At 51.9% G+C, this 24,402-nt stretch overlaps 2 protein-coding genes across 2 annotated transcripts; both read left to right on the top strand.

Moving 5' to 3' along the window:
• The first annotated feature begins 1,582 nt into the window (after window positions 1-1,582).
• On the top strand, window positions 1,583-7,970 carry HMOX1 (heme oxygenase 1). Its single transcript, XM_013181078.3, has 5 exons — window positions 1,583-1,741; window positions 2,058-2,178; window positions 4,564-5,055; window positions 5,655-5,763; window positions 7,209-7,970. Exons 1-5 carry the CDS (start codon window positions 1,710-1,712, stop codon window positions 7,343-7,345), a joined length of 891 nt encoding a protein of 296 aa, XP_013036532.2. The 5' UTR covers window positions 1,583-1,709; the 3' UTR covers window positions 7,346-7,970.
• Window positions 7,971-9,573: 1,603 nt separating this feature from the next.
• Window positions 9,574-18,623, top strand: MCM5 (minichromosome maintenance complex component 5). The gene is made up of 16 exons (XM_048048289.2): window positions 9,574-9,824; window positions 10,147-10,273; window positions 10,385-10,513; window positions 10,979-11,151; window positions 12,935-13,090; window positions 13,455-13,621; window positions 14,253-14,424; window positions 14,575-14,686; window positions 15,433-15,576; window positions 15,690-15,755; window positions 16,466-16,642; window positions 17,092-17,204; window positions 17,343-17,471; window positions 17,716-17,858; window positions 17,998-18,125; window positions 18,277-18,623. The coding sequence occupies exons 1-16, from the start codon at window positions 9,658-9,660 to the stop codon at window positions 18,376-18,378; spliced, it is 2,205 nt and encodes a 734-aa protein (XP_047904246.2). The 5' UTR covers window positions 9,574-9,657; the 3' UTR covers window positions 18,379-18,623.
• Window positions 18,624-24,402: the final 5,779 nt, after the last annotated feature.

The raw sequence follows: 24,402 nt of genomic DNA, 5'->3' as shown, positions 1-24,402 counted from the left end.
ACAAAAAAAGCATCAACATCTTCAGGCAGCACTGGCCATGCTGCCCTGTGCTCCCCGCTCTGCCAGCAGACATCTGGGGCTTTGTCACACTTGCTTCGAAGCTTCGGACATCCCGATACGTTTATTTTATAGGAAAATAAGCAGGCCAGCAGCAAGTCGTGTGAGAGGGCCTGGGAGCAGGAGAGGAGCTGCCAGTTTTTGCTAGAACGCTCTGTTGCTTTAACGAGGGGAGCCCTACAGGAAAAGCCTGGCTGAGTCAGGGTGGAAGCGCTGAGTAATCCTTCCTGAGCCTGCGCCGCTCACCAGATGTCTGCCCCGGTCCCAAACCAGGCGTGGGGCACGTTTCCTCTGGGACAGTTTTCTAGCCCCCTGCAGCTGGGGTGTAAGTGTAGGGCCAAGGCAGCACGTGAGGTGCACGGCTTGGGTGGCAGTGCCCGCTGCTGCAGCGCTGGCTTTGAGTGCCCCGCTCTTTTGGCTTGAACACAAAATTTGTGTTTTCCCAAAGCACAGCTGGACAATGCATCTTCCATCCCGGCTAGCTGTGCTTCCAGCAGAGCTGCAGATGGAAAAGAAGGGTCCCACTTCATCTGTTGGCTGCCTCCTCGACCACCGAACCAGACAAAACAGCAGAGAAGCCAGCTACTGGCAGCAGCGCCTTGACCAACTCTCCTTTGCTAAATCAGAAATTATTTGCCTTTGCAAATCTCTGCACGTTTCCTCAGAGTTTACCCCAAGTCTCGCACCACATCTTTGCAGTCCTCCACACACAGCAGCTATTTCCAGCCATCTGGGTGTGGAGGAGATGGAGCTGCTGTGGGCAAGTGGCCCCTGCTGTTACCGCAACCGTGTGCAGGGCGTTTCAGGAGGTAACAGCAGGGGCCACTTGCCACACAAACACGGTATTTTTGCCATCATACCGGAGAGCAGAAAGGATTTCTCCATGCGTTGGTGCAGGCACACCTGTGCTGGCTCTGTGCATGGAGACAAGGTGAATTCAGCAGGGTCTGGTGCTGTGCAGCTGTACTTGTGGCACTTGCAGACTCGAGCTGGTGCACGTGCCACAGCACCTGCATCACCCTGGGTGCCCAGGACTGGCGCAAAGCCCAGCGTCCTACTGTGCAGAGCTCCTCATCCCGTGGCCAGCAAGCTCTGTGTTACGTGAGAGGCTATGAAGATGCTCACTGCCATGGGAAATGAAACGTTTGCACCGGAGGCTTGCTAGAGCAGGTTAGGACAGATGTAGTGTGAGCTCCAGAGGCAGGGCGCAGCTGGGACACAGATGGGTGTAGGGAGAGGCGGCTGCCCACCCTGCCACGGGCATTGCCCCCATAAACCCACCCCTCCTTGCCCAACCCCGCCGCCCCAACACCAGGAGCCCCCCCCCGGGGAAGGAGAAGTGGCCGGGCATCCTCTTGTTTGCGCTGAGCTGTCACGAAGCATCGGGTGACTTCCTCCTGCCTTCCGAGGCTGGCCTCCTTCTGGGGGGCGAGGCAGGGCGACAGCCACGCTGGGAAGGGAAGTGCAGTGTGTTGCAAGAAGTTTGTGCTCACACTGAGGTCAGCGGTTCGGCTGCTCACGTGGCTCGTCGGTATAAAGCTGGATGCGGGAGCTGGGCTGCCCAGCTCAGACGCCTCGCCGTCCTGGGAGCAGAGGGGAAGGAGGAGCGCGAGCAGGAGAAAACAAACAGCAGGGAAACGACGTGGAGAAACATGGAAACTTCCCAGAAACAGAGCTCTGAAAGGTGAGAGCGGGGCAAGGGAGAAAGGGTACGTTTTAGCTGAAAGAGTAGTGCATTGCTCCTTCTGCTTTTAAGCACGGTGTTCCTGTTTCTGCTCTGCAGGGAGCAGCTTGCTCCTCCTCTCCCCTCTGGATGGAGTCTGTCAGTATTCCCCGCTCCGGACAGCGACTGGGATGCTGGCACCCCAGTCCCTGGCTCTCGGGATCTCTCTGCTCCTTTTCCTGCCGCCCCAGGCTCCCCGCTTTTCCTAGAGAGCTGAGATCTGTTTTTGCTGGAGGGGAGCCACAACTCTGATGTCTGTCCCGCTGCTTTTCCCCAGCATGTCTCAGGACCTGTCGGAGCTCTTGAAGGAAGCCACCAAGGAGGTGCACGAGCAGGCGGAGAACACACCCTTCATGAAGAACTTCCAGAAGGGGCAGGTGTCCCTCCACGAGTTTAAGGTATGATATTAACATCAGAGCAGCATAGCTCGGGTACGGGATTTCCTCACCAGGAAGCACGCTGTTGGATGGGACAGGATGCGTGGGGACTAAAGCAGGGTGGAGGGGGGCAGCATCAGCATCTCCTGTGCAAAACAAGCCACAGCACCCTCCTATCCTACCAGCCCCTCCTGCAGGATGCAAGGCAGGGCTGTGCCTTTCGGGATGGGCAGCCGAGCTGAAGCAGGAAAAAAAGACAGTGAGACTGAAGGGATTAATCTAACTGCTTTTATGAGTCTTCATAAATGCCTGCATGTTAATTAGTGGCAAAGGCGGTTAATGGAGATGTAACAATGTGCAGATATGCGAGTGGCTTAAGCGTCAAGAATGGAGCGCGCTAAATTTAGAGCACCCTGAGCAGTTACAGCTAGAAATAATGGTGGGCTAGCGATAAAGTGAGGCTGTGAGATCAAGTCGGGCCCCAAACCTTGCAGTGGTTTAGTTGTCACTTGGGTTATAGCAGGCTGAGATCAGGAACAAATTGCTCAAAGGCACTGAACTTGAGCAAGCTGTATCTGCTGCTAGCAGGTAGGAGCCTGTTGCTTTTCTTGAAATATTAAGAGTTATTTGCAGCTACTAGTCTGTGTCTAACCTGGCTATAGGGGATGCCTGGGATCTGAGCTACATAACAAAGCCATGAGCCAAACCGAGGCAAACACCTGGGCTAGAAATTCCCGGCAGGCCAGAGGAACTGACGCATGGGTTTGCAAATAACAGCCAGTAATCCGACCTGTGGCTTAATTACTTTGTTGTTGAATCGCTCCTTGATAAATAAATCCACAAGAATAGGCAAAAGACCACTTATTCCTGACAGGTTGTATTCATGATACCTAGTCAAGCATGAATTCAATCACAGGTGCTGACTTCCTGCTGTTAGAAACGCGGCTTTTGTTAGGCAGTGAATTTGAGACAGGCTGGCATTAACAAAAAAAAAAAAAAAAAGCCAGAAATAGGCCTCTAAGATTCAGGAGCACAGCTCGGTTTCCCAGAAACTGTTTACACACTGTCAGGGGAAGTGAGACATGACACCGGGCTTTAAAAAGTAATGATAATTTTCCAAAGCCACGTTTCCCACTGACCCACTGGCTGCCACCAAAAACAACGGGTCAAGTTAAATTTTCTTAATTTGTTAGGCAATGTTCCTGTATTTGGTTTCTTTTCCAGTAAGCTGGAAAATGGGTTATCATTTAAAAACCTCTTTTTTTTTTTTTTTTTTTTGTTTACCCTCTTGGCAAACCCCATGTATCAGCCCCGATGCATGACTCCCTAGAATCTGAATATGTGTTTCCACAACCAAGTCACTGCCTGTGTGTATATCAAAGTCCTGTTTGCTGACACAGTGGCGTAAAGTTGAAACGGCACCTCCTGTCCCGCAGAACCGATAGCTTTGTGGGAGAGTAAGCTGCTTTCTCTCCTGACATCAGTGTAATCCCTCTTCAAACCTGACTCACCTGTACTATGATACCTGCGTGTTTTACCCCTTGCTGTCAATAAGGGATTTCAGTGTAAGCAAGAGGTGTTGCAGGTGTAAATATGAATACAGCTTCTGCAAACAGAATCCCCCGGGGAAGGGAAGAACACAGCTAGATTGTCTTATGCCACGTGGAAAAGTTGGCAGACAGAAGAAAATATCGCATAAGCTAGGAAAAACAACAATAACAATGGTTTCAAAACAGAGGGATGAGCACATAGCCTCACAGCGATCCTTCACAAAAGCGTTTTTCAGTGGCAGGCTGTGCCTCCAGCCCCCTTTTAGCTTGTGTCCTCAGGGTAACCAAGAGGCAACGCCACTTCCAAGACCGAATGGGAGAGCCGGGGTGCCTCCACTCCCAGGCTGGTGGGCTGCCAGCCAGATAAATAGGTTGCAAAATTAGCAGGGTGGGTCGTCATCTCACAGGGCCCCACAAAAGAAAGCCACATCTTGAAGCATTCAGACTCTAACAATGCACCAAACAACGTACCTTTGGGAATACTCTTCATATTGACTGGGGGAATGAAGAGGATAGACCACTGTATGGTTTCATAAGGCTCTAGTTTCCATTATATCAAGCTGCAAGGACTTTAAGTTGAAGGTGAAAGCAGCAGCTTTTAAGGGCAGGTAAGACCAGTATCTGCTGGAAATGGCTTCGGTCTTACCTGATGCTGCCTAAAGAATGGGAAGGGCTAGATTGGTGTCTCACTGTCCCTTGCAACTCTGTTTGCCACATAGGAAACCTGCACCATAACAGATGTGTGTGATTAATAGTGGGTGTGCACATGAGTAACTTATTTCTTGGTGGGATTTGTCCCAAAACCCTGAAGAAGACAGACATACACCTGTATCTCATCCCCTTCCTTCTGTTTCAGCTCGTTACAGCATCCCTGTACTTCATCTACTCTGCTCTGGAGGAAGAGATTGAACGTAACAAGGACAACCCTGCTTATGCCCCAGTTTATTTTCCGGCGGAGCTGCACCGGAAAGCTGCCCTGGAGGAAGACTTGAAGTACTTCTACGGCAGAAACTGGAGGGAAGAGATCCCATGTCCTGAGGCTACTCAGAAATACGTTGAAAGGCTCCACTACGTCGGCAGGAACTATCCAGAGCTCCTGGTGGCCCATGCCTACACTCGCTATTTGGGAGACCTGTCTGGGGGGCAGGTGTTGAAGAAAATTGCCCAAAAGGCTCTCCAGCTGCCCAGCACTGGGGAAGGGCTGGCTTTCTTCACCTTCGACGGAGTCTCCAACGCCACCAAGTTCAAACAGCTCTATCGGTCCCGCATGAATGCCCTTGAGATGGACCTTGCTACTAAGAAAAGAGTCTTGGAGGAGGCCAAGAAAGCATTCCTGTTAAATATACAGGTGAGTAACAACCAGCCAGCCCTGTCTGCCCACACCTTCTCTCAAATAACAGCTACAGGGGAATGGCAAAGCCGGTATTTCTGCTGTGGAGCCTAAGGGAAGCTGTGGGTTATGGCAACCTAGTCGGAGTTGGATGGCTATGCTTGTCCAGACTGGGAGCCTAGCAAGCAACTGGTCTCTGAGGGGCTCTTCTCCCTCCTCTGGCATTTGAATTCAGGCTCTTCCATGTGCTATTATTCAGATATGAATGAGGGCTTATACCGGGAGTAGAGGTCAACACCTTTCTGTCCTTCCTCTGTAATGCAGCTTGACAGGTCTGTGTATTTTGACTAGCTGCACAGGTATACCTTGCTTTCCTCCCCATCAGAACAGGGACAGTAACCTTCACCTGAGCTGGAAGCTTCAGGGGAAACCTGTAAAGTGAACAGGCAGACCCCCACAGTCAGATTTTGTTCTGGGCAAAAAGTGCTGGAGACTTGGGTTGGAAGCTTGTAGGTTCCTTTGGTTCCTAAAGTGCCTGGGGCAGGGGCAAGGGGACCAGTGAAAGCCAAAGAGCAGATAATGAGACCACATAATGAGACACTGTTCCTTCTTCTCAGGTGTTTGAGGCGCTGCAGGAGCTGGTGTCTAAAAGCCAGGAAAACGGTCACCTTGTGCAGTCAAAGGCAGAGCTTCGTGCTAGGAGCATTAACAAATCATATGAGCACGGTAAGACATTTTGAAAGGCTGTAGCTTAGCATTACCCTTGTAGTTTTGTTCTCCTCTGCTTCTGTTTGTAAAAGCCACTGAGAAATATGTGTGAGATGCTTGCCCCACCTCTTCACCAGCAGTCAGTACATAGTGCAACGGCAGGCATCGGTATGGGCAAAGCTTCTTCTAGACATGACTGAGCATGGATGACATACATGGGCTCTCCAGAAATAGTGTCAATGAGGGAGCTGTACAAGAAGACACTCTGCTCTCCTTCTCTAAGGTTTTAGCAACTCATTAACCACATGAGTTTCAGCCACAGGGAAACCTGGCCTTGAGTTCACTGAAGCAAAGACTGCAGTTTGGGGCCCAGCATATCAGTTGAGGTGCTGAAAGAGGGTTCTTCCATACACGCAGCCTTGCCCAATGGCCCGTCCTTTTGGACTAAATTTTCTCTGGTCATTTTCCTGCCTTTCAGGCGTATTTATTCAAGACAGCTCCTGAAAGCGCGCAGGGTTTATAATGAGCATGGTTCTGGATGGTAAACAGTAACCAACTCAGACCTACCTGGTGAAAACAGGCTGTCGCTCAGTTTTGCAAAAAAAAAAAAAGCTCCATCTACTGGCAAGTGCTGATCATGAACTGGGTATAGCCCGAGCAACTGAGGCAATCCCTTTTTATGCAGTCAGATTTGCCGACTGAGTAGGAGCAGGCTCAGATGTTTACAGAAGAGGCTGGTTTCCCTGATAATGTGTGCTTCCCATAAGAAAGCCCTTATGACCTACCCATTCTGAAACCAAAAGGGAGATTTTTTCAGTGCATACTGGATTGAAGCAGTTTTCCCATGGCAAAGAATGAAAAGCATCCTGGTCTTGCGCATCACCAGACAATGAACCTTAGAGCAAGTTCTTTGAGAAGGGCAGTAAAAGTTCCCTGTGAATCTTTGCTGCTCCTTTCCCAATAGGCCCTCAGAGATAAGATTTTCAAAAGCACTTGGTGTTGGATGAGGGTGTACTGGGACAAGTATTTGTCTGGTGTGCTAAGGACTACCTGTTTAAGGCCATAAAATGCCTAACAAATGGGAAACAGGAGACAAAATGCCTTTTAAAATTCGGTCTTAATTTATTTGTCTGTCTTCTGCACATATCAAGGGTCTGAATGAGTCCCTTGAGGAGCTGGGCAGAGCATTTACAAGTCAGAGAGGAGGCAAGGGAAGAAAGAGGCCAGTATCCAAGTACAGGCAGAGGGGTTGTGAGCCTTGTGATGCCCAAGTCAAGTCGATTGCTTCCCTGGCTCACCTGCCCTGAGAGAGCAGAACCTGCTGCCGCTGTTTCCCCCTGCCTCACAGGGCTCTGGGCCCTCTCCTCCTCCCCTCGATGGCTCCAGCAGGGTCTGCCCCGGCACACCAGCATCGACTTGCCTCAGCCCATCCTCATCTGTGTTATTTTCCCTGCTTGCTCTAGGTCCAGCGCCTGGGAAAGAAAGTGAGAGGACAAGCAGGAGCCAGACAGACCTGGTGGCCACCTCTCCCCTCATGCGGTGGATCCTCGCGCTCGGCTTCATAGTCACGACAGTCGCTGTGGGCTTGTTTGCTATGTGAACATGCTGGACCTTCACCTTCCCTTCGTGCCTTCCCTCACCCTAAACTAATCCATCTTCCCCAGTCCTTTGAGAGAAATCCCCCTCGACTGGGTACTGTGATCTTGGCTCTGCCACTAATATTTGGAGACCTTTCTCCACAGAAAGCAGAGAGTGCTGCACGGGGGTTCAGGCAAAGTCTTTCCTGTGCTTGGTGTGAGCTCTCCTCGGAGACTAACTTTATTACCAGAACCAAGGGCAGGAAAGGCCTAAAAATGATGGCCAAGAATTGTGGTTGCTTTGCAGCGTATCTGCAAAAATCCTACAGGATCAGGATCAGAAATGCAGCTTTGACACCTGTCTTGACTCAGAAATGAGCAGTTCCCCGGAGCTCTGTTTGCTCAATATTTCATACTGCTAGATAATACTGTGATCACTGTTTCTGCGGAGCCGCGCAGCTGCCGTGGGTTATAGACTGTTTTATATGACACTATCAGGTCTTTGTTAAATCTTTTTCCAATCATTTTCTTTTTTTTCTTTTTTTTCCTTTTTTTTTTTTTTAAGCAGATGATGCTTGTTGAAGAGACAGTGTTGTTCTTTTGTCTGATTATATAATTTATATACAGAATAAAATTCAATGTAAAGTCTTTGAGCCTGATGTTTCGTATTGTTAAAGCCTTGCCTGGGAAGAAAGGAGGTGTCTTTCCTTCCTCCCTGTTTTATGTCTTTTGAAGCTGCTGCCTCCACAGACGTGGCAACAGAGGAAAGTGGGAGTTATCAGAGCCAGCCTTTGTTCCCACTCAGTTCTAACAATAACCCGTCGTACAAGCTGGGGCAGGTTTCTTCATCTCCTACACGCCGGTCTCCATTTCTAGAAATGGAACGAAATTCTGTGGTTGTACAAAGTATCTTTAAGGGGCAGACACTGGATGTCAGAGCTGGCTGCTGTCCTATTAAGAGAAAAATGTGATGAGACCTTCAGCTGGTCCCAAAAAGGACAGCTCTCCCTTGCCACGGCCAGCTGAGGGCTTCATTAACCAGGCTGCGTTTGTGAGAACTTCCCCATGAATCAGAAAAGCAAGCATGTTTTTACCACTCGGAAATCAAATGCATGCCAGGCTTTGACCGTACCTGACAGCTAAATGGGGAACAAGCATGCAACAGCATGCCCTCGCCTAGGTGAAGTCGCACCAACCCCAATCACTCTCAGAATTTGGCACACGAGGCGGTGCTGAAGGCAGTCCAGCTAGGTGGCACTGCTGGAGCAGCCTGTATTTGCAGCTCTCTTCTCCTCCTTTTTACTGTATGAGGTCTGGAGGCTTGGGTTGGTGGCCAGCCACCACCCTGCCTGCTTACAAGGGTCTTCAAATCCAGGAGTCTCTGCAGGAGGGGCTGTTTTACAGAGCCAACATGGCCATAACCTCTCAGCTCAGCCCTTTCCTCTCTTCCTGCCTGAAAGCCTCTGTGATCAACCTGTCCCTATGGCGCTGCCTGCTCCAGCGGTGACTTTAATCCCAAAGACAGGTAGCCCTGCTGAGCTGCTCTGACACCCAGCGCAGAACCATGACCGAGGGCAGGTCCTGCTGCGGAGCACCAGCGGGACAGGCGCTGGTGCTGTCCTCACCCACCCCGTATCCTTCCAAAATCCCCATTACTACTTCTCCCTTTGGACCCGTTTGCTAACTCCTGGTAGGAAAATAAACGGGTAATTCTTAAAACAGGTAGCCAAATACTGAAAAGCAAGAACACACACAAAAGAACTACTGAAACACAGCCATTTATTGAAATTCATAGAGTTCCACCTATCCAGTGGCCCCAAGGTATCCCACATAGATCACCATGGTCCTGCCAGGCCTAAGAAAGCCTTTGGAGGCTGAAGCTTTGTCCCTCTTTATGACTAAACCTACTTCCTTACTACCCACCATCACCATCACCACCACCACTACCCACCACTACCCACCACCACCCTCCACGCCCCCCCGCCGCCATTAGGCGCCCCTCGCCCGAGATGGTTTCACCCGCCGTCGCCGTCCCGCCCCCCCCCCGCCGGGCCAATGGTCCCGCCCGTCCGCCATTTCGCCTTCCCCCCTCTCCTCTCCCCCAGCCTCTCGCGCCAAAACCTCGCCCGGCAACGGCGGCCAATCGCTTCCCGCCGAGGGCGGGGCGGGAGGGCGCTTTGGACCAATGGGCGGCGGCGCGCCTCGGGCGGGCCAATCGGAGGCCGGGGGCGGGTGCCCGCCAGCTCTCCGCGGCGCGCGCTTTTTTTTTTTTGCCGCGAAATAGCCAAGGCGCGGCGGTACCGCGGGGCGCGGGGTCCCGGGGCTGGTGGGCGCCATGTCGGGCTTCGACGAGCCCGGCATCTTCTACAGCGACAGCTTCGGCGGCGAGCCGGCGGCGGACGAGGGGCAGGTGCGGAAATCCCAGCTGCAGCGGCGCTTCAAGGAGTTCCTGCGGCAGTACCGCGTGGGCACGGACCGGACCGGCTTCACCTTCAAATACAGGTGCTGCCGGCACCCCTGGCGCTCCCCTATAATAATTATTATTTTAATATATATGTGCTTTTTATATGTATATGTGGCTTATTTTAATGAACCAGCGCTGTATCTCACAGTGCCGCTGCAAGTGCTGCTGTCCCTGCTCTACTGTCACACTTTAAAGCCTTTAGGGTGAAAGCTTTCCCCAAATCCCTGCAGGCATCCCTTAATTCTCTCCCTATTTTCCCCCTCTTCCCTCCAAGCGGAAGCCTCCCCAGCAGAGCCCAGGGTCCCTGTGGGTTCCTGGTGCTTCCTGCCCCGCAAACTTTTCCTGCTTGCTGCCTTGCAGGGATGAGCTCAAGCGGCACTACAACCTGGGTCAGTACTGGGTGGAGGTGGAGATGGAGGACCTGGCCAGCTTCGATGAAGATCTCGCTGACTACCTGTACAAGCAGCCCGCTGAGCACCTGCAGCTGGTAAGGATGGAGGGACTGGGCGGCTTGGTGTGCTGACGTTGTCACATCGTGAGAGCAGCCCTGGTTACACGCCATGACACCCTCCTAATAGCTGAGCTGTTCCGTTTCTAGCTGGAAGAAGCAGCAAAAGAGGTTGCAGATGAGGTCACCCGTCCTCGTCCTTCGGGGGAGGAAACCCTCCAGGACGTCCAGGTCATGCTGAGATCAGACGCCAACGCAGCCAGCATCCGCAGCCTGAAGGTGAGGTGGTTCGCTGCTGCCTGGAGCAGTGGGCAGCAGGTGGCAGGGCTCGCCCCGTGTGAGTGTGATTGCAGGGGAAGCCTTTGATGCTTAATTCCATAATTCAGTGTATGGGTTGTACGCTAATTTACAAGCTAAGGATACTTCTGCAGCTTAAATCTGGCTGCAAAGAACTGTTATTCCTAGTCTTGTTATGGGGACATCATTGCTGTTAGTGATGTTCTGCATATAGCGAGTGTCCTTTCCTCTCTTGCTTTAAAATAAGCATAATTTAAGTCATGCAACCACGCCATGCTACTATACAGCAAGATACGCTATCAAGAAACACAGGCTATTTCTTTCTGGTATTATAGTCCTGTAAATGTGGGGAGTGTATCCAAGAAAAAAATGTTTCCATGACATCTTGAGTTCCTTATCCATTTTCCAAGTGTTTTTCTCACTTCCCCTTCACCTTTTCCCTTTCAGTCTGACCAGATGTCCCACCTTGTGAAGATCCCCGGGATCGTAATTTCGGCAACCCCCGTGCGAGCCAAAGCCACCAAAATAGCCATCCAGTGCCGCAGCTGCCGGAACACCATCAACAACATCGCCGTGCGCCCGGGCCTCGAGGGGTATTCTCTCCCTAGGAAGTGCAACACGTAAGGAATGGCCTGGGGCTGCGTGTGGCAGGGTGGTGGGGGAAAGGACCCCAGGAGGTATTCAGTGCAACCTCTTGCTCAAAGCAGGGCCACCTGTGAGACCAGACTGGTTTCTCAAGGCTTGCTGTCCCAGCACAACTGGGTTCCAAGCACAACTTCTGAACAGATCATATTCGAATAAAATTACCCAGTGGTTCTCTGAAGAAAAAAAAAAAAAAAAGCAGAGGTTCCCTCAGTAGGTTGTTCCAAAGCATCCTGTGAGGGCTTCCGCATACAGTAACGTGGAGGTGCCTCTGCACTCTCACATGTATGTAAATCTCACTTCAGCATGCTTTTTAAGCTGCATCTCTTCCTCCAGTTCCTTTTGCACAGGGTTTTGTTCCTGTCTTGCAGAAAACAAGATCTTTCCTTTATATACTTGCATTTCCAGTGCTTCCAGCATCCCTGTTGCTACAGATACAGAAGCCTGTTTTCTGCTTTCCTTCTTGACCTCTCCCTCGCCCTTTTCACTTTCACACTTTGATCTCTTCCATTAACAAACAAAATGAACAAAAACCCCTTCTGCCTGTCAGGCTCTTGTGCTGGCTTCTGGTTATCACAGGCTTAGTGAAGCAGTTTTGGTGGCTGTCGGGAGGTCCCCCTTCCAGATTTCATAGTGGCTTTGTCTTTGCTCTCCACTGAGTCTGGCTGTGCTAAAATCTCCTGTGATGGGGATTGTTTGTTATCACTCCCTAAGCCATCTGCTGCCTAACTTTGCGTTCCCCTATTGCCCTTTGTACCTAAGGGTTTGTTCCTGCCTCTAGTTGCCCCATAATACTGCTTTAAGCTCCTGTCCTGGCTTCCTTAGTAAGTTTTTGTCTTACTCAAACTCCTTGCTTCCACGTTCCCCCCTCCCTGGTGGGCTTTTCATCAAATTCTGTAAGGATGCTTTGCCACTAACTTCCAAATCCTGCTTTACAGCTTTTGATGCCTGCGTGAACCATGAGCATTAGGCTGCTGCTGTGCTGCAGCTCTCACGCTAGCTGAGCCTGATGGATTGTGCCTTTGAACTCGTGCCTGCCAGTATTTATTTCCTTTGCCTTATCTCTGATGCAGCCTGAGCGGTCTTTGGGATAGGCATCACTCCTGGCTCCCGATCCTTGGCTGCACAAGTGGGTCAGCACAGCTCTGGTGCGGCGGGGCTGACGCTCATCAGGCCTTTTCTCCCTTGTGCCATCCCCCCAAAAAGCCCTGCTGCTGCTTGCATGGAGTCGGGTGCTGACAGCAGCATACGGAGGAGCCAGCAGGATGCAGAGGTGCTCCTCGTCCCCGAGAGCTTGTAGCCTCACAAGGCAGCTACGCCGAGCCGGCATCTCGAGAGACTCGGAGGTTGATGGCAGCCTTGTCACGCTGCTAATTGCTTTCTCACCACGAACCACTTAACATTTGCCTCGTGTGTGAGGTTATAAAGAAATATGTCCTGTCAAGTCATTGAGTCTATGCTGTTATCTTCTGCGTAATTAGTGAATTAGCTCCCTCCTTGCTTGTAGCTAGCAGGGGAGAGGGAGGTGGCTGGGAGAGTATGCAGGGGAAGCATCGCCGTGTCTTTGGCTTGTTCCGATACTCTGACCTCAGTACCTGCTTTTGGCAACTGCTGGAGGTGAAACAGAGGGTTTGGTGAGCCTTTGCTCTGGTGGCAGTGTCTTTCTGACCTGGGAGAGGTGGGCTGCTCTCGGCTGTGACTGCTGTCCCTTCTACAAGTGCCAGCCCCCAGCTGACTTTCCCGATTGATCTCTCCACACAGAGAACAGGCCGGCCGCCCGAAGTGCCCACTGGACCCCTATTTCATCATGCCAGATAAGTGCAAGTGCGTGGACTTCCAGGTCCTGAAGCTGCAGGAGTCCCCCGACGCCGTGCCGCACGGGGAGATGCCCCGGCACCTGCAGCTGTACTGCGACAGGTAACAGCAGGGTCTGCGGGCGGGCTGTGGCCGTGCTGACAGTGATCTCAGGGTGATTTTGGTGGCATTGATCTCTGCTTGTTTGCTTCCTCCCGTGGCTGGTGTTTCTCAGCCAGGCTGGATCACGTGTGATGTGACCCCAGCCTCAGATGGGAGCCTCACCAAGAAGTGTCAAGAGCTGTAGACTGGCTTGTCCTTCCCTTGGCATTTCTCAGTTTAGCCCTGACTTCTCTTTTGGCAGCCCACACTGCTGAGTGCTGGGCCTCCAGATTCTTCTGGGTTTGGAAAGAGAGGGGCTAATGGTTGTTGGTGGGACCATCCTTTTCCTCACCACCATCCTTTGCTTTCACCTTTCTCCTCTTAGGTACCTGTGTGACAAAGTTGTCCCAGGCAACAGAGTCACTATCATGGGCATTTACTCCATCAAGAAGTCTGCCCAGAGCAAGAACAAGAGTCGGGACAACGTCGGTGTGGGCATCCGAAGCGCTTACATCCGCGTGGTGGGCATCCAGGTGGACATGGAGGGCTCAGGTGAGGGCTGCTTTTGGCACCTGCCTCGTCTTTGGGGATAGCCTGGTGTTGGGAGAACCCCCTTCCTGAACGGGGCAGTCCCTCAGCGAGGTGTGTACGAAATCACAGCCTGGGTTCTTCTCTTTTGCTTATATAGTGAAAGGTTCAGTCCTGTCTAGGAGGTCTGGCTTCCCCTGGGTGCTGTAAACTCAAGTGTCCTGTGTGACTTTGTTTCAGAGATATTAAATGAGGAGGCTTCAGCCTGAGTCCTCCAGGGTATTTAAGTACTTTCATCTTATTGATCTCAGTGGGAATTCACTAAGCCATCCCAGAGAATCTGGGCTGAAGTCAATGGTTAAAATTGAGCTATGCATTTAAAACGTGCTCCTGACGTAATTTCTCCCTCTTGTTCCTCCTAACTGCTTTGCCCAAGATCCTTGCTTTTCTTCTTTCCTTCTCCTTCCTTCACCCAGCCTGGAAGCACAAAGCATGTTTTGCTGGGATAGCAAATGCTTGCTCTTTCCACCCTTCAGACCTGGTGGCATTTGGCATGATGCAAAAGGGCTTTTGGTGGCAGTGGGTTTGAGGGATACAGTGTCTCTTTCTTTACAAGATCCATTTGTTCACTGTCATTCTGTCCTTCCCCACATAGGACACAGTTTTGCTGGCTCGGTGACCCCTCAGGAAGAGGAGGAACTTCGTTGCCTCGCTGCCATGCCCAACATCTACGAGACGATAGCCAAGAGCATCGCGCCCTCCATCTACGGCAGCGCTGACATCAAGAAGGCCATTGCTTGCCTCTTGTTTGGAGGCTCTCGCAAGAGGTGGGGAGAAAAAAGTCATTCAGGGCACAGAGCCCTTGCTCAGTCTTCAGGCAGTGCTATCAGCATCTCGCAACTTGTCACAATGTGTTTTTACTGAAATAAAGGCTCACCGTGTCTCCACCATCTCTTCCCTGCACCCTGCTGCTCTAGGCTCCCGGATGGGCTGACCCGCCGAGGAGACATCAACTTGCTGATGCTGGGTGACCCTGGTACGGCCAAATCCCAGCTGCTGAAGTTTGTAGAGAAGTGTTCACCCATTGGGGTAGGTGATTTGAGGTCTCTGCTCACGGTGTACCTCACTTCTTCCTTCTCCTCCCCACGTAGCACTGAAGACCATGATCCCAGCAGATACCTGTCGATGCGTCTCCAGCTAGAGTAGCTGGTGGAGGTGTGAACTGCAGCCTCTGGTGCTGGCAGAAGGTGGGGTACAGGACAGGAGATGAGGGAGGGAAGGGGAAACAAGTAATGCCTTTCATTACAATGTGAGCCGGGCTCTCTGCAGACGTCCAAAGATGTGACCGATGCTGCTGTTTGTTTTTGAGCCTTGATCAGCAGAGAGGCTGGCTGGCCAGGACAAATGACGCTGCCTGCCTCTCGGGCACGGAGCTCCAGCCTGAGCCCAGGCATGAAATTATATTTTCAGCTGTGTTTTGTTTTCTTGTAGCCTCCATTAAAGTCAGCCTCTGACTGCGTTGTTTCCTCGGGGGGGAAAACAAAGCTAATGCAGCAGCCCACCAAACAATGAATCGCTCTGTGCTTAATACCTGTATTTGTGTGTCTACAAGCCCTCGAGTGCATCACAACTGCTTAGTCCGAGGCTTGGGACTGCACAGTAATCTTGTTCTGCGTGCTTTTGGCATGTGCTGAGGGGTTTTCCCCCAGGGCTTTGCCCTTCCTCCAGCAGCTCTGGCCATGGTGCGGGGCTGTCTCGCTCCCCAGCTGCGGTCATGGGCTCCCAGGTGCTGTGGTGGCTGATGTGCTGTCCCCTTCCTCGTCCCACACACCCAGGTGTACACCTCAGGGAAAGGCAGCAGCGCTGCTGGTCTGACGGCCTCGGTCATCCGTGACCCGTCCTCGAGGAGCTTTTTCATGGAGGGAGGAGCCATGGTGCTGGCGGACGGCGGAGTGGTGTGCATCGATGAGTTTGACAAGGTAACGGGGGGTGTGTGGGGCCCAGCGCTCAGTTGAAGTTCACCAGAGGTAACTGACTGTGGCTCTTATTTTTATTTTCTCCCCCTGCCTCATTTTCCACCTTGTGTGAGAAGATGCGGGAGGATGACCGCGTGGCCATCCATGAAGCCATGGAGCAGCAGACCATCTCCATTGCCAAGGTGAGAAGCCTTCTACGGAAATTGCCTGGCATCCTGGTGCCAGATCCTCTCTTAAATCTGGTTTCAGTTCATTTCCACTGTCCAACTTGTTTTCTTACAGCATCCCTCCTTCCTCTTCCCTCCGGCTCACCCCTGAGCTATTCAGTCCCTTGTAAGAGAACAGCCACCACAACTTGTTCTTGCTGGTCACGCTTGCTTACCACAAAGAGATGTTCAACTGCTGGATCTCCAGCCATCTCATCCATCAGATATTCCCTTTGTGAGACCCTTTTATATCTCAGGCACACTCCTACAGCTCTTCTTTCCAGCATCACTTCTCCAAGTCTTGTGGCAGCAACGACCTGGGCACTTCCCCTCAGTGCCCAAGGGCACTCAACCTCAGTTTCTGGCTCCACTTGCAAACTTGAGGGTAGTCTTGTATGTCTTTACCCTTGACGTGAGGTTTTAAATGAAGTGACTCGGTGCTTGGGTCTCAGCAGAAGCCAGTCTTCCTCCTGATGTGGGTCCAGCCCCATGCAGCTCCTGCGATTACCCTCTTCAGTGTGGAACCATTACAGAGCAATTGGGCCCTGCTTAAAAGGGCTTTATTTAAATGCTTGAGGATGAGTCCTTGCGAACTGCTTCAGAGCTCCTCCTATGAGTTAATAGCCTTCTAGTCCTGCTGTTTTGTGGATGTGACCTTGACCCTGTCCATTTCTCTTTCCCTGCAGGCAGGCATCACAACTACACTGAACTCCCGCTGCTCGGTGCTTGCAGCTGCCAACTCCGTCTTTGGGCGTTGGGATGAGACCAAAGGCGAGGAGAACATTGACTTCATGCCTACCATCCTGTCCCGATTTGACATGATCTTCATTGTCAAGGATGAGCACAACGAGGAGCGAGACGTGGTGGGTTGGGGAGTGCTGGCTCTTGTGGTGCCATCAGTGTAATGGGATCAGCAGCAGGGCAAATAACTGGGAACTTACACAGCTGTAGTGTGGGGGCTGAGAACCTGGGGAAGAAGCAAAGCAAGGTCTCTGCCTTGTCCAATGCCAGCAAGGCAAGCCTTCAGCCTGCCTTGTGTCTCTCTGCCACCAGAACTGGGCACAGTTTGCTGGGTTGGGTCACGGGGATGCTTTATTCAGTGCCAGCAAAGATTGGTCCCCCTTGGTGCTCTGAAGCACTGTTACCTCCACCTCATGGGGACAGAGCTTCTGAGATGCTGTGCTCACAGGGCTGCTGCCCTGGCCCTGTGACAAGCCAAGCCAAGCTGCCACCCTGTTTTTTGGGAGGGTGGCATGCCGTGGTCGGGTCAGAAGAAGGTTTTCTGCTGTCTGACTACCCCCTGCTCTCCTAGACACTGGCCAAGCACGTGATGTCCTTACACGTCAGCGCCTTGACGCAGACCCAGGCCGTGGAGGGCGAAATCGAACTGAACAAGCTGAAGAAGCTCATCTCCTTCTGCCGCACGTGAGTGACTGGGTCACACCGTGCTGCTCGAGCCCTGCCTCGCAGCGGGGCAGCCGAGCTCCTGGCTCTGGGCACACGAGGGACACCCTGCGCGGGGCACCTTCCCAGCAGTGCCACGTCCCCTGTCCCTTCCCGCAGGAAATGTGGCCCCCGGCTCTCGGCGGCAGCGGCGGAGAAGCTGAAGAACCGCTACATCCTGATGCGGAGCGGCAGCCGCCAGCACGAGCAGGAGAGCGACCGCCGCTCCAGCATCCCCATCACCGTCCGGTGAGCGCCCCGGGGCCCGGCTCTACCCGGGGAGGGGAGAGCTGCCATCACCCACCCAAACCCTTGGGGTTGGGATCGAGTCACCATCACCTAGGATAACGCTGGGGGGTGTTAGCGGGGTGCTCGGGAGAGCCCCCTGTGAATGGGGCAGCACTGGAGGTGCTTTGAGTGGGGTGGGTGGTGGTGGGAAGAAGACCCCCTGTAGCCCCGGTAGAAGGCAAGGAACATCCCCGTCCTCTTGCAGGCAGCTGGAGGCCATCGTGCGCATTGCGGAGTCCCTCAGCAAGATGAAGCTGCAGCCCTTTGCCACCGAGGCAGATGTTGAGGAGGCCTTGAGGCTCTTCCAGGTGTCCACGCTTGATGCAGCCATGTCGGGCAGCCTGTCAGGTGAGGATGGGTGGTGATGCCTTTATTTACAGTTTCCCTAAAGATCACTGAGACGTGCATGTGGGGTGGGAGACGGGCGCTCTGACTTGGAGAATGATGTCTGGGTGGCACAGAGAGCTCACGCAACCTCTCCCCCCAGGGGCGGAAGGCTTCACGACGCAGGAGGACCAAGAGATGCTGTCCCGCATTGAAAAGCAGCTCAAGCGCCGCTTTGCCATCGGCTCGCAGGTGTCGGAGCACAGCATCGTCCAGGACTTCATGTGGCAGGTGGGACAGGGCTGGGCCGTGAAACCAGGCTCCCCAGGCTGCTGCCCTGGGGAAGACCGCAGCCCCGCATTAGCGATTGTGGCAGCTTTCTGCTGGGCTGCGGTGAGCTTTTCCCTGCCAGTTTCTCTCACCCTGCTCTCTCCCTCTCCAGAAATACCCTGAGCACGCCATCTACAAGGTGCTGCAGCTGATGATGCGGCGGGGGGAGATCCAGCACCGCATGCAGCGCAAGGTCCTCTACCGCATCAAGTGACCTGACCCGAAGTCCCGCACCCAGGAGGGAAGAGACAGGGGTGGCTGCCTGACAAGAGCCCTGTGGGGTTGGTGCTGGCGCCTGGAAGAAGCTTTTCCTTGGGGAGCCAAACAGCCTGGGGCCCCTTTAACCGTGGTTTGGGGCAGCCAGGCTTCCCCTTGGATGCCTCACTGTTGTGTCACTTCAGTGTTTCTTTAATCCCCGAAAGCTTTTAGTTTGTATTAAAATAAAAGCTGGTATTGGTACCCTCGCTTCACTGCCTGGAGGGAGAGAGGAAATAAATGTATCCTCAGCCCTTTGTGGGAGGTGTGGAAGAGGGGGTGGGTGGTTTATGAGCTGTTCTTTTGTGCTTCGAAGCTGCACTTTGCTCATCCCTCCTTACTGTCTAAGTGTTTCAGGAGGCAAAATGCATTACTCTGCACTGGGGACTTTCGCACAGCCCTTGAGCCTGCAGAGAAAAAAAAAAAACGACACAAATAAAACAAAAATCCAACCCCAGGAGCGCACAACACAGGCTGCCTTAGTGGAATAAATGTTCAGAGCCACCAGAGGGAACTCGAGCCTTGAGGATGCTGGGCTGCACCCTTCAGGGGCTTGACAGCAGCCTTGTGCTCTAGTGTGTGTGCTGGGAGAGGCACATTGTGTGCTCGGGATGGGGCCAGAGCTGGCTGTGGAGCCAGGTGTCCCTTCCAAGGCTGTAGTGGCCTTTGTGGGGCTGGCTGTGCCCTGGAGCAACAGTCTGCTGCTGCTCTCTGTCCTCTGTTTTTTCAGATGGGTCTGACTCTTGCAGGGGATGGGATGGGATGGGATGGGATGGGATGGGATGGGATGGGAGAGGAGAGTGTCCCAAAGGCTCCATGCAGTGATGGGCCTAGGGAAAGCTTATCCAGGCTGTCCCAATTCCTCGCTGTAGGGCCAAGGGGGGCACAATGCTCCCAGCCACCTATGTTTTACCTTGCTTTTGAATCCAAGCACAGCTCACGTGGAAGAAATCCTGAGCTTCAATCCCTCATGGAGGAGGGAGCTGGAAGTGGGAATAACGGCTGCATCCTCCCCTGGAGGGAGCTGGAAGTGGGAATAAGCATCCTCCCCTGGAGCCCAACGTTCCCCAAACTGCCACTGTCTAGTTGAAAGCGTTCTGCCTCCCTCACAAGCTCCCATGCCCTTTTTAAGCAATGTCTCCCCTCAAATAGCCAACGCAGCCCTAAAACAACGTAGTGTCATGGTTATTTTCCAGCTGTGTGCTCTATGTAGCCCATGCAGCACCGTAGCAGGTGTGTCCTACACATCCTGCAGCCCCTGCCACCCCTCCCCAGTACCACCACCACTTCGTTGGTGTTGGCAGGTGCGGAGGTTGATTATATATAAATCTTTTTTTTGGTTTTTTTTTTTTTGTTGTTTTCAGACATGATATGGAGCGGGAGAGTATTTCTGTGATGGGGATCAGAATGATTGATCTCTTCGTGCTACGAAATGTGTTGATTATATGGTACGAGGTTATGTAAGTGTACATACAGCTCGAAACAACACTATTTAGCAATTAATGTATGCAGCTCCATCACAAGAAGTGGAGCTGGGCTACGCACAACTTTGGCATTATCTTCAAACTCAGGATTGCTGATTAGTAAAGGCTTGTTTTGAATTCATGCTGCAGATGGAAATTTTGGGGGTGGGGGGGAGGAATACCAGTTCTCATTTAGGTAGAGTGGTAATTCTTGGGAGTATCTACCTTGATAAGGGATCGGTGGTCCCCCTGGTGAAGAAGACCAGACCTTTCCTCAACTGTTAGCTACTTGATAAAGGACTAGTCATGCTCCTGGTGAAAGTGATTCTTCTTGGTCATCCCTGATGTTCTGGTGCACCGAGACTTGGGACAAAGTCATTGGGTGTCCTTGGATGACCAAAATCCCTGTCCTCTACTCCAAGGCCAACAGAGCGAGTGAAACCAGACAAACTTAGCCACCTCATGTCTCAGCAGTGCAGCGTTCCTTCACCTAGCCTACAGAGCTGACTTTGTCCCCTCTGTCCCCCTCTTCGGGCCAGAGGAGCTGTGCCCTAGCAGCATGTTTCCTCTCTGCTGACTATGAGAGGAGGCCGGGGCAACCAGCTCGGGTGGGTGTTTCTGCATCATAGGCACCAAACAGGAGGTGTGCAGATCCTCCCTCTCCTGTGCTGCAATGCGGTATCAGAGGAGAAGGGCTTTGCTGAAGGCTTGCTTTGGGCTCCTGGCTCTGGGGCAGCCTCGCTAGGCTTGATTCCCTTTTGTCTTGCACTAAGCTAATCAGAACATTTCTGGGGAAATGGTTGAGCTCCACTACTGTAAAATCCAGCACAGCTGAGTCATCACATCTGCACCACTCAGATCTGCTCCATCTCCGCGTGAGATGAGAGCTGTTGCAATGCAGCCACGTAGCCTCTGAGCACGTTGTGAGTGTCACTTCCTCCACAAAATAAAACAAAACCCAACTGCAGAGTCCTAGGGGCCATTGCTCAGGGATGTGAGATAAACAGTGGCAAGCACAATATGCTGATATGGGCAACATGAGAAGCAACCTGACCTGGTCTACCAGGCACTGACCTCAGACAAGCAAAGACCCCATGGAAAGGCACAGGCGTGTTGTAGCTTGGGGTGCCTGCAATGAGGTCTGATGGGGAGTGTATCGTGCTAAGTCTCAGTCCCTTTTGGAGGTCTGAGTAAGTCTGTGATCCCCTAATGCTGGGCTGGGTTCCCTCAAAATCCCAAACCATTGTCCCACAGCCACAATGCACAAGTGCCTGCTACTGCGCTTCATCCCATTTTGCCTATCCATTTGCAACATTCCCCACTCCCTACTGCACACCTCTGCTCCGAGTCTCCCAGCAATGCCAGTTACTCCATTTTCTCCTCCTCCACCCCACCTCATGCCTCATGCTTGCTCCCACTTTTCTTCTCCATGGCCATCCCCCCATTCACCTTTCTGGCCATTGTAATCTGTCTCGGGCCACCTTGCAGAGCTCCCAGTGTGTCTCCTGCTTCTGTTTTCAGGTCTGCCAGCTTCAAAGGCAGGCAGGACACTGGGGTAATAATGTCCTGGATCAGCTCTCAGGGCGTTCTGGTAGAAATGGGACACCAAGGGACATGCATCAGAGAATGTCCCCTGGACCATCTGCTGCTTCTTGGCCATTGCTTTCCTCCTGCCCTTCAGCTTTCATCTGGCCAAACTGTTCCATGTCCTCTCCCTGGTCATGATCTTTACCTCACTTCACCAGCCCTATTTGCAAGTAATTTTTTTTTTCTTTTCTTTGACTGCTGCGTGGGAAATTTGGCAAGAAAGCGCACAAATCTCTGGGCAGAAAGGCCAGGAAATACCTGATTTATGTGCCTTTTGCACCACAATTTTGAGCTCTCAGAATTATCTGCCTGTCTTGATCAAAGTACCCGTGAAATACTTGCTCAGTGGAAAGCAGGTCTATCCACAGCTGGCCACATGCTGTGCGCTCATCAGCAACCAGTACCTCTGCGGTATAAATAGACACCTATAAATAGATGTGTAGGCATCTTTCCTGTCTGGAAACCTTCACCTGATGGAATCTGTCAAGTCTCAAGCTGCACCTGGTACTTTGTGGGCTTCAACTGATCTTGAAGTTGAACTTCATAGAATAAAGTTCTATTGACTAAAGAGTTCTCAGTCAATATTCTCTCTATTGACTCCTTAGTCAATAGAAATAAGCAGTTAAATGCACACTGCTCGAGATATTTTTCATTTTTTTAGAGCAACTGTTGATAGGTCATCTAGCATACAGGCAATATCACCATCCTAGACCGTCATGTCAGAATAAGGAGCACAATCAAGATTCAGTTACCACCTACTTGTGTTTCGTGTTGAGGAGGTGTCTGATGGTCTGACCAGGATGCCATACCCAAATGCAGTGCAAGAGGCTGTCACCAGTCTGGAGGTTTGCTTTGCCATCTGTATGGGCCCAGATGGCAAAGGGTGATGGGCTGGGGAGAAATGAAGGGTATGAAGGGGGAACAGCTTGCCCAGTGCCGCACAGCTCTCACAGACTGGTCTGTGGCAGAGTCCTGCATGCCAGACCTTTTGGCAGCAGAGCTGTTGTTACGGGGGAAACACAATGCCCGAATACCTGGCTTCTCCTGAATCAGGCAATTAAAATATCATGGTTTCCACAGCAACATTGCTACCGCCACGCTGCACCAACATTTTACTGCACTGTGTTCAGGTGCAGATGCAACTTACAGTAATAGGCGTATCACAGGGAAAGAGGGTGCAGCTTTCCCGGTACTGAGATGAACTGAAACTTGAGGTGTTGGGGGTAAAAAGCTTCTTTAGGCCCAGCTCACCTGACCTCCTGCAAGACACGGGCCCCAGAGGTCTGGCCAAGGAGTCCAGCAACTTCAGGGCACCCCATGGGCAAATGCAAATCCTCACTGGCTGCCTTCATCTAATGTACAGCCCTCTCAGTTTGCTTTCCAAGAGGGTGAAAAATAAAGACTCTGAAATGGCCAATAAAGGTTGATGACAACAGAGCTTGGAGTTTTTCCTGATGAACATCACCAGTTGGCAGGGAGGCGAAGTAGCAGAAGTCTGCCTATTTGTGGACAGGTCACCACAACACGGCCGTGTGTGGTCCTGCAGAATCAGACAAGGCAGATCCACATCTGTATTGCATGTGACCTGGCAGGCATGTTGCCACTGTGACTCTCCATGGCATGCTATCCAATCTCAGTGGGGAAACCAGGACGTCTGCTCTTTTGTCTTTTGCACTGGACAAAAGATTAGGTCAGAAGACCAGCTCAGAGGGAGAAGCCCAGCATTTAAGTCCCTGCTCTATGAGAGAAAAACAGAAAACCTATTTGTTTGTAGCTCTTGCTGCATGCCCCAAACCCAGAAACACATGATTTACAGTTGTGACCCCTTCACCTTTCTTGCTCCTCAGAGGATAAAATGGTTTCCTGTTTATTCCAATGGGCAGCTGTTGTATCCACAAGGGAGAGCAGCATTCATGGTTAACATGGCTTAGGTCCAGATACATTTTACAGAATTTGCTTTTTTTTTTTTTTTTCTGGGCCATCCAACAGCTGAAAGTCATGCCTTTGAGAGCAGGAGACTCCCAGGCAATTCTCAGATGCCTGAACATGGGAGAGGACTCGATCTCCCCATACTGGCATGGGCAAGCAGGGAAGAGGTCCTGAGGGTTTCCTCAGCCCCTGCAGCAAATGTCGTGTGCTACCGTGTGTCAGGAGCTATAGGGTCTCCCTCTCCTTCTGCACCTGGTGCAGCTGTGCTCCAGGGATGTTCTGCATCTCCCAGGGGAGAACACAGTGCACTGTCCCAGGATCTCGTAACCTTGTCCAAAGCTGCTAGTAATGAGCTGAGATGCCCAAAGCAGTGGGACATCCAGGACTGGTGAGGAAAACCTCCTGTAGTCAAGTTCTCTTGTGCCTGGGCAAAAGAAATCTGTGGACATAAGCAATCCCTGGAAATCATCAGAGAAATATTATCACCATGGGAGTCCCTCCGCAGGCTGCTTTTGCGGTCACTTGGAAGAAGAAAGTGTCCCAGGATGCAGAGGATACAGCCCCTGGGGAGATCCTTGCCAGACGTACGATTGCCATAGGCCATTTCTGGTCTTCTCCATCAACATGGAAGGGGCAATTAAATTTCAGTGCCCTTGGGCAAGCAGCATCAAAGACAAATGCAGGAGAAAGACAAAGCCTGCTGCCTCCTGCGTCCGTATGTTTCACTTTTGACATCAAGAGTACTTCTCATCTTTGCTTACCATTTTTGCTTCTGCCTGGCAGGGCTGTGTTGGCTGTTTGTATTTTTAAATGCTACAATGACCCAGATTTGAAACAGGCAGGTGGTGATCCAGGCAGCAGGTTTCTATTTGATTCTGCTCATGCAGTCAGCTATGAATTGCTGAAATGGATAGAAATCAAAACCTAATCTCCAGTGACCCATACACGGGCATCAGAGCCATCATTAGTCTGGAAATGGGGCACTGAGACATGGGCTGCAAAGT

This window comes from Anser cygnoides, chromosome 1 (assembly GCF_040182565.1).
Source record: "Anser cygnoides isolate HZ-2024a breed goose chromosome 1, Taihu_goose_T2T_genome, whole genome shotgun sequence".
In the NCBI taxonomy this organism is placed as follows: domain Eukaryota; kingdom Metazoa; phylum Chordata; class Aves; order Anseriformes; family Anatidae; genus Anser; species Anser cygnoides.
The sequence above is the reverse complement of the archived record's forward strand: the minus strand, read 5'-3'. Positions and strand labels throughout refer to the sequence as shown.

Excerpts from the sequence above, each read along its gene's own strand:
- HMOX1 (XM_013181078.3), top strand. The coding sequence starts at position 1,710 with ATGGAAACTTCCCAGAAACAGAGCTCTGAAAG. Across the intron at positions 1,742-2,057 it reads CAGAAACAGAGCTCTGAAAG|CATGTCTCAGGACCTGTCGG; the intron begins GTGAGAGCGGGG and ends GCTTTTCCCCAG. Across the intron at positions 5,056-5,654 it reads CATTCCTGTTAAATATACAG|GTGTTTGAGGCGCTGCAGGA; the intron begins GTGAGTAACAAC and ends CCTTCTTCTCAG.
- MCM5 (XM_048048289.2), top strand. The coding sequence starts at position 9,658 with ATGTCGGGCTTCGACGAGCCCGGCATCTTCTACAGCGACAGCTTCGGC. Across the intron at positions 11,152-12,934 it reads CTCCCTAGGAAGTGCAACAC|AGAACAGGCCGGCCGCCCGA; the intron begins GTAAGGAATGGC and ends CTCTCCACACAG. Across the intron at positions 14,687-15,432 it reads AGAAGTGTTCACCCATTGGG|GTGTACACCTCAGGGAAAGG; the intron begins GTAGGTGATTTG and ends CCACACACCCAG.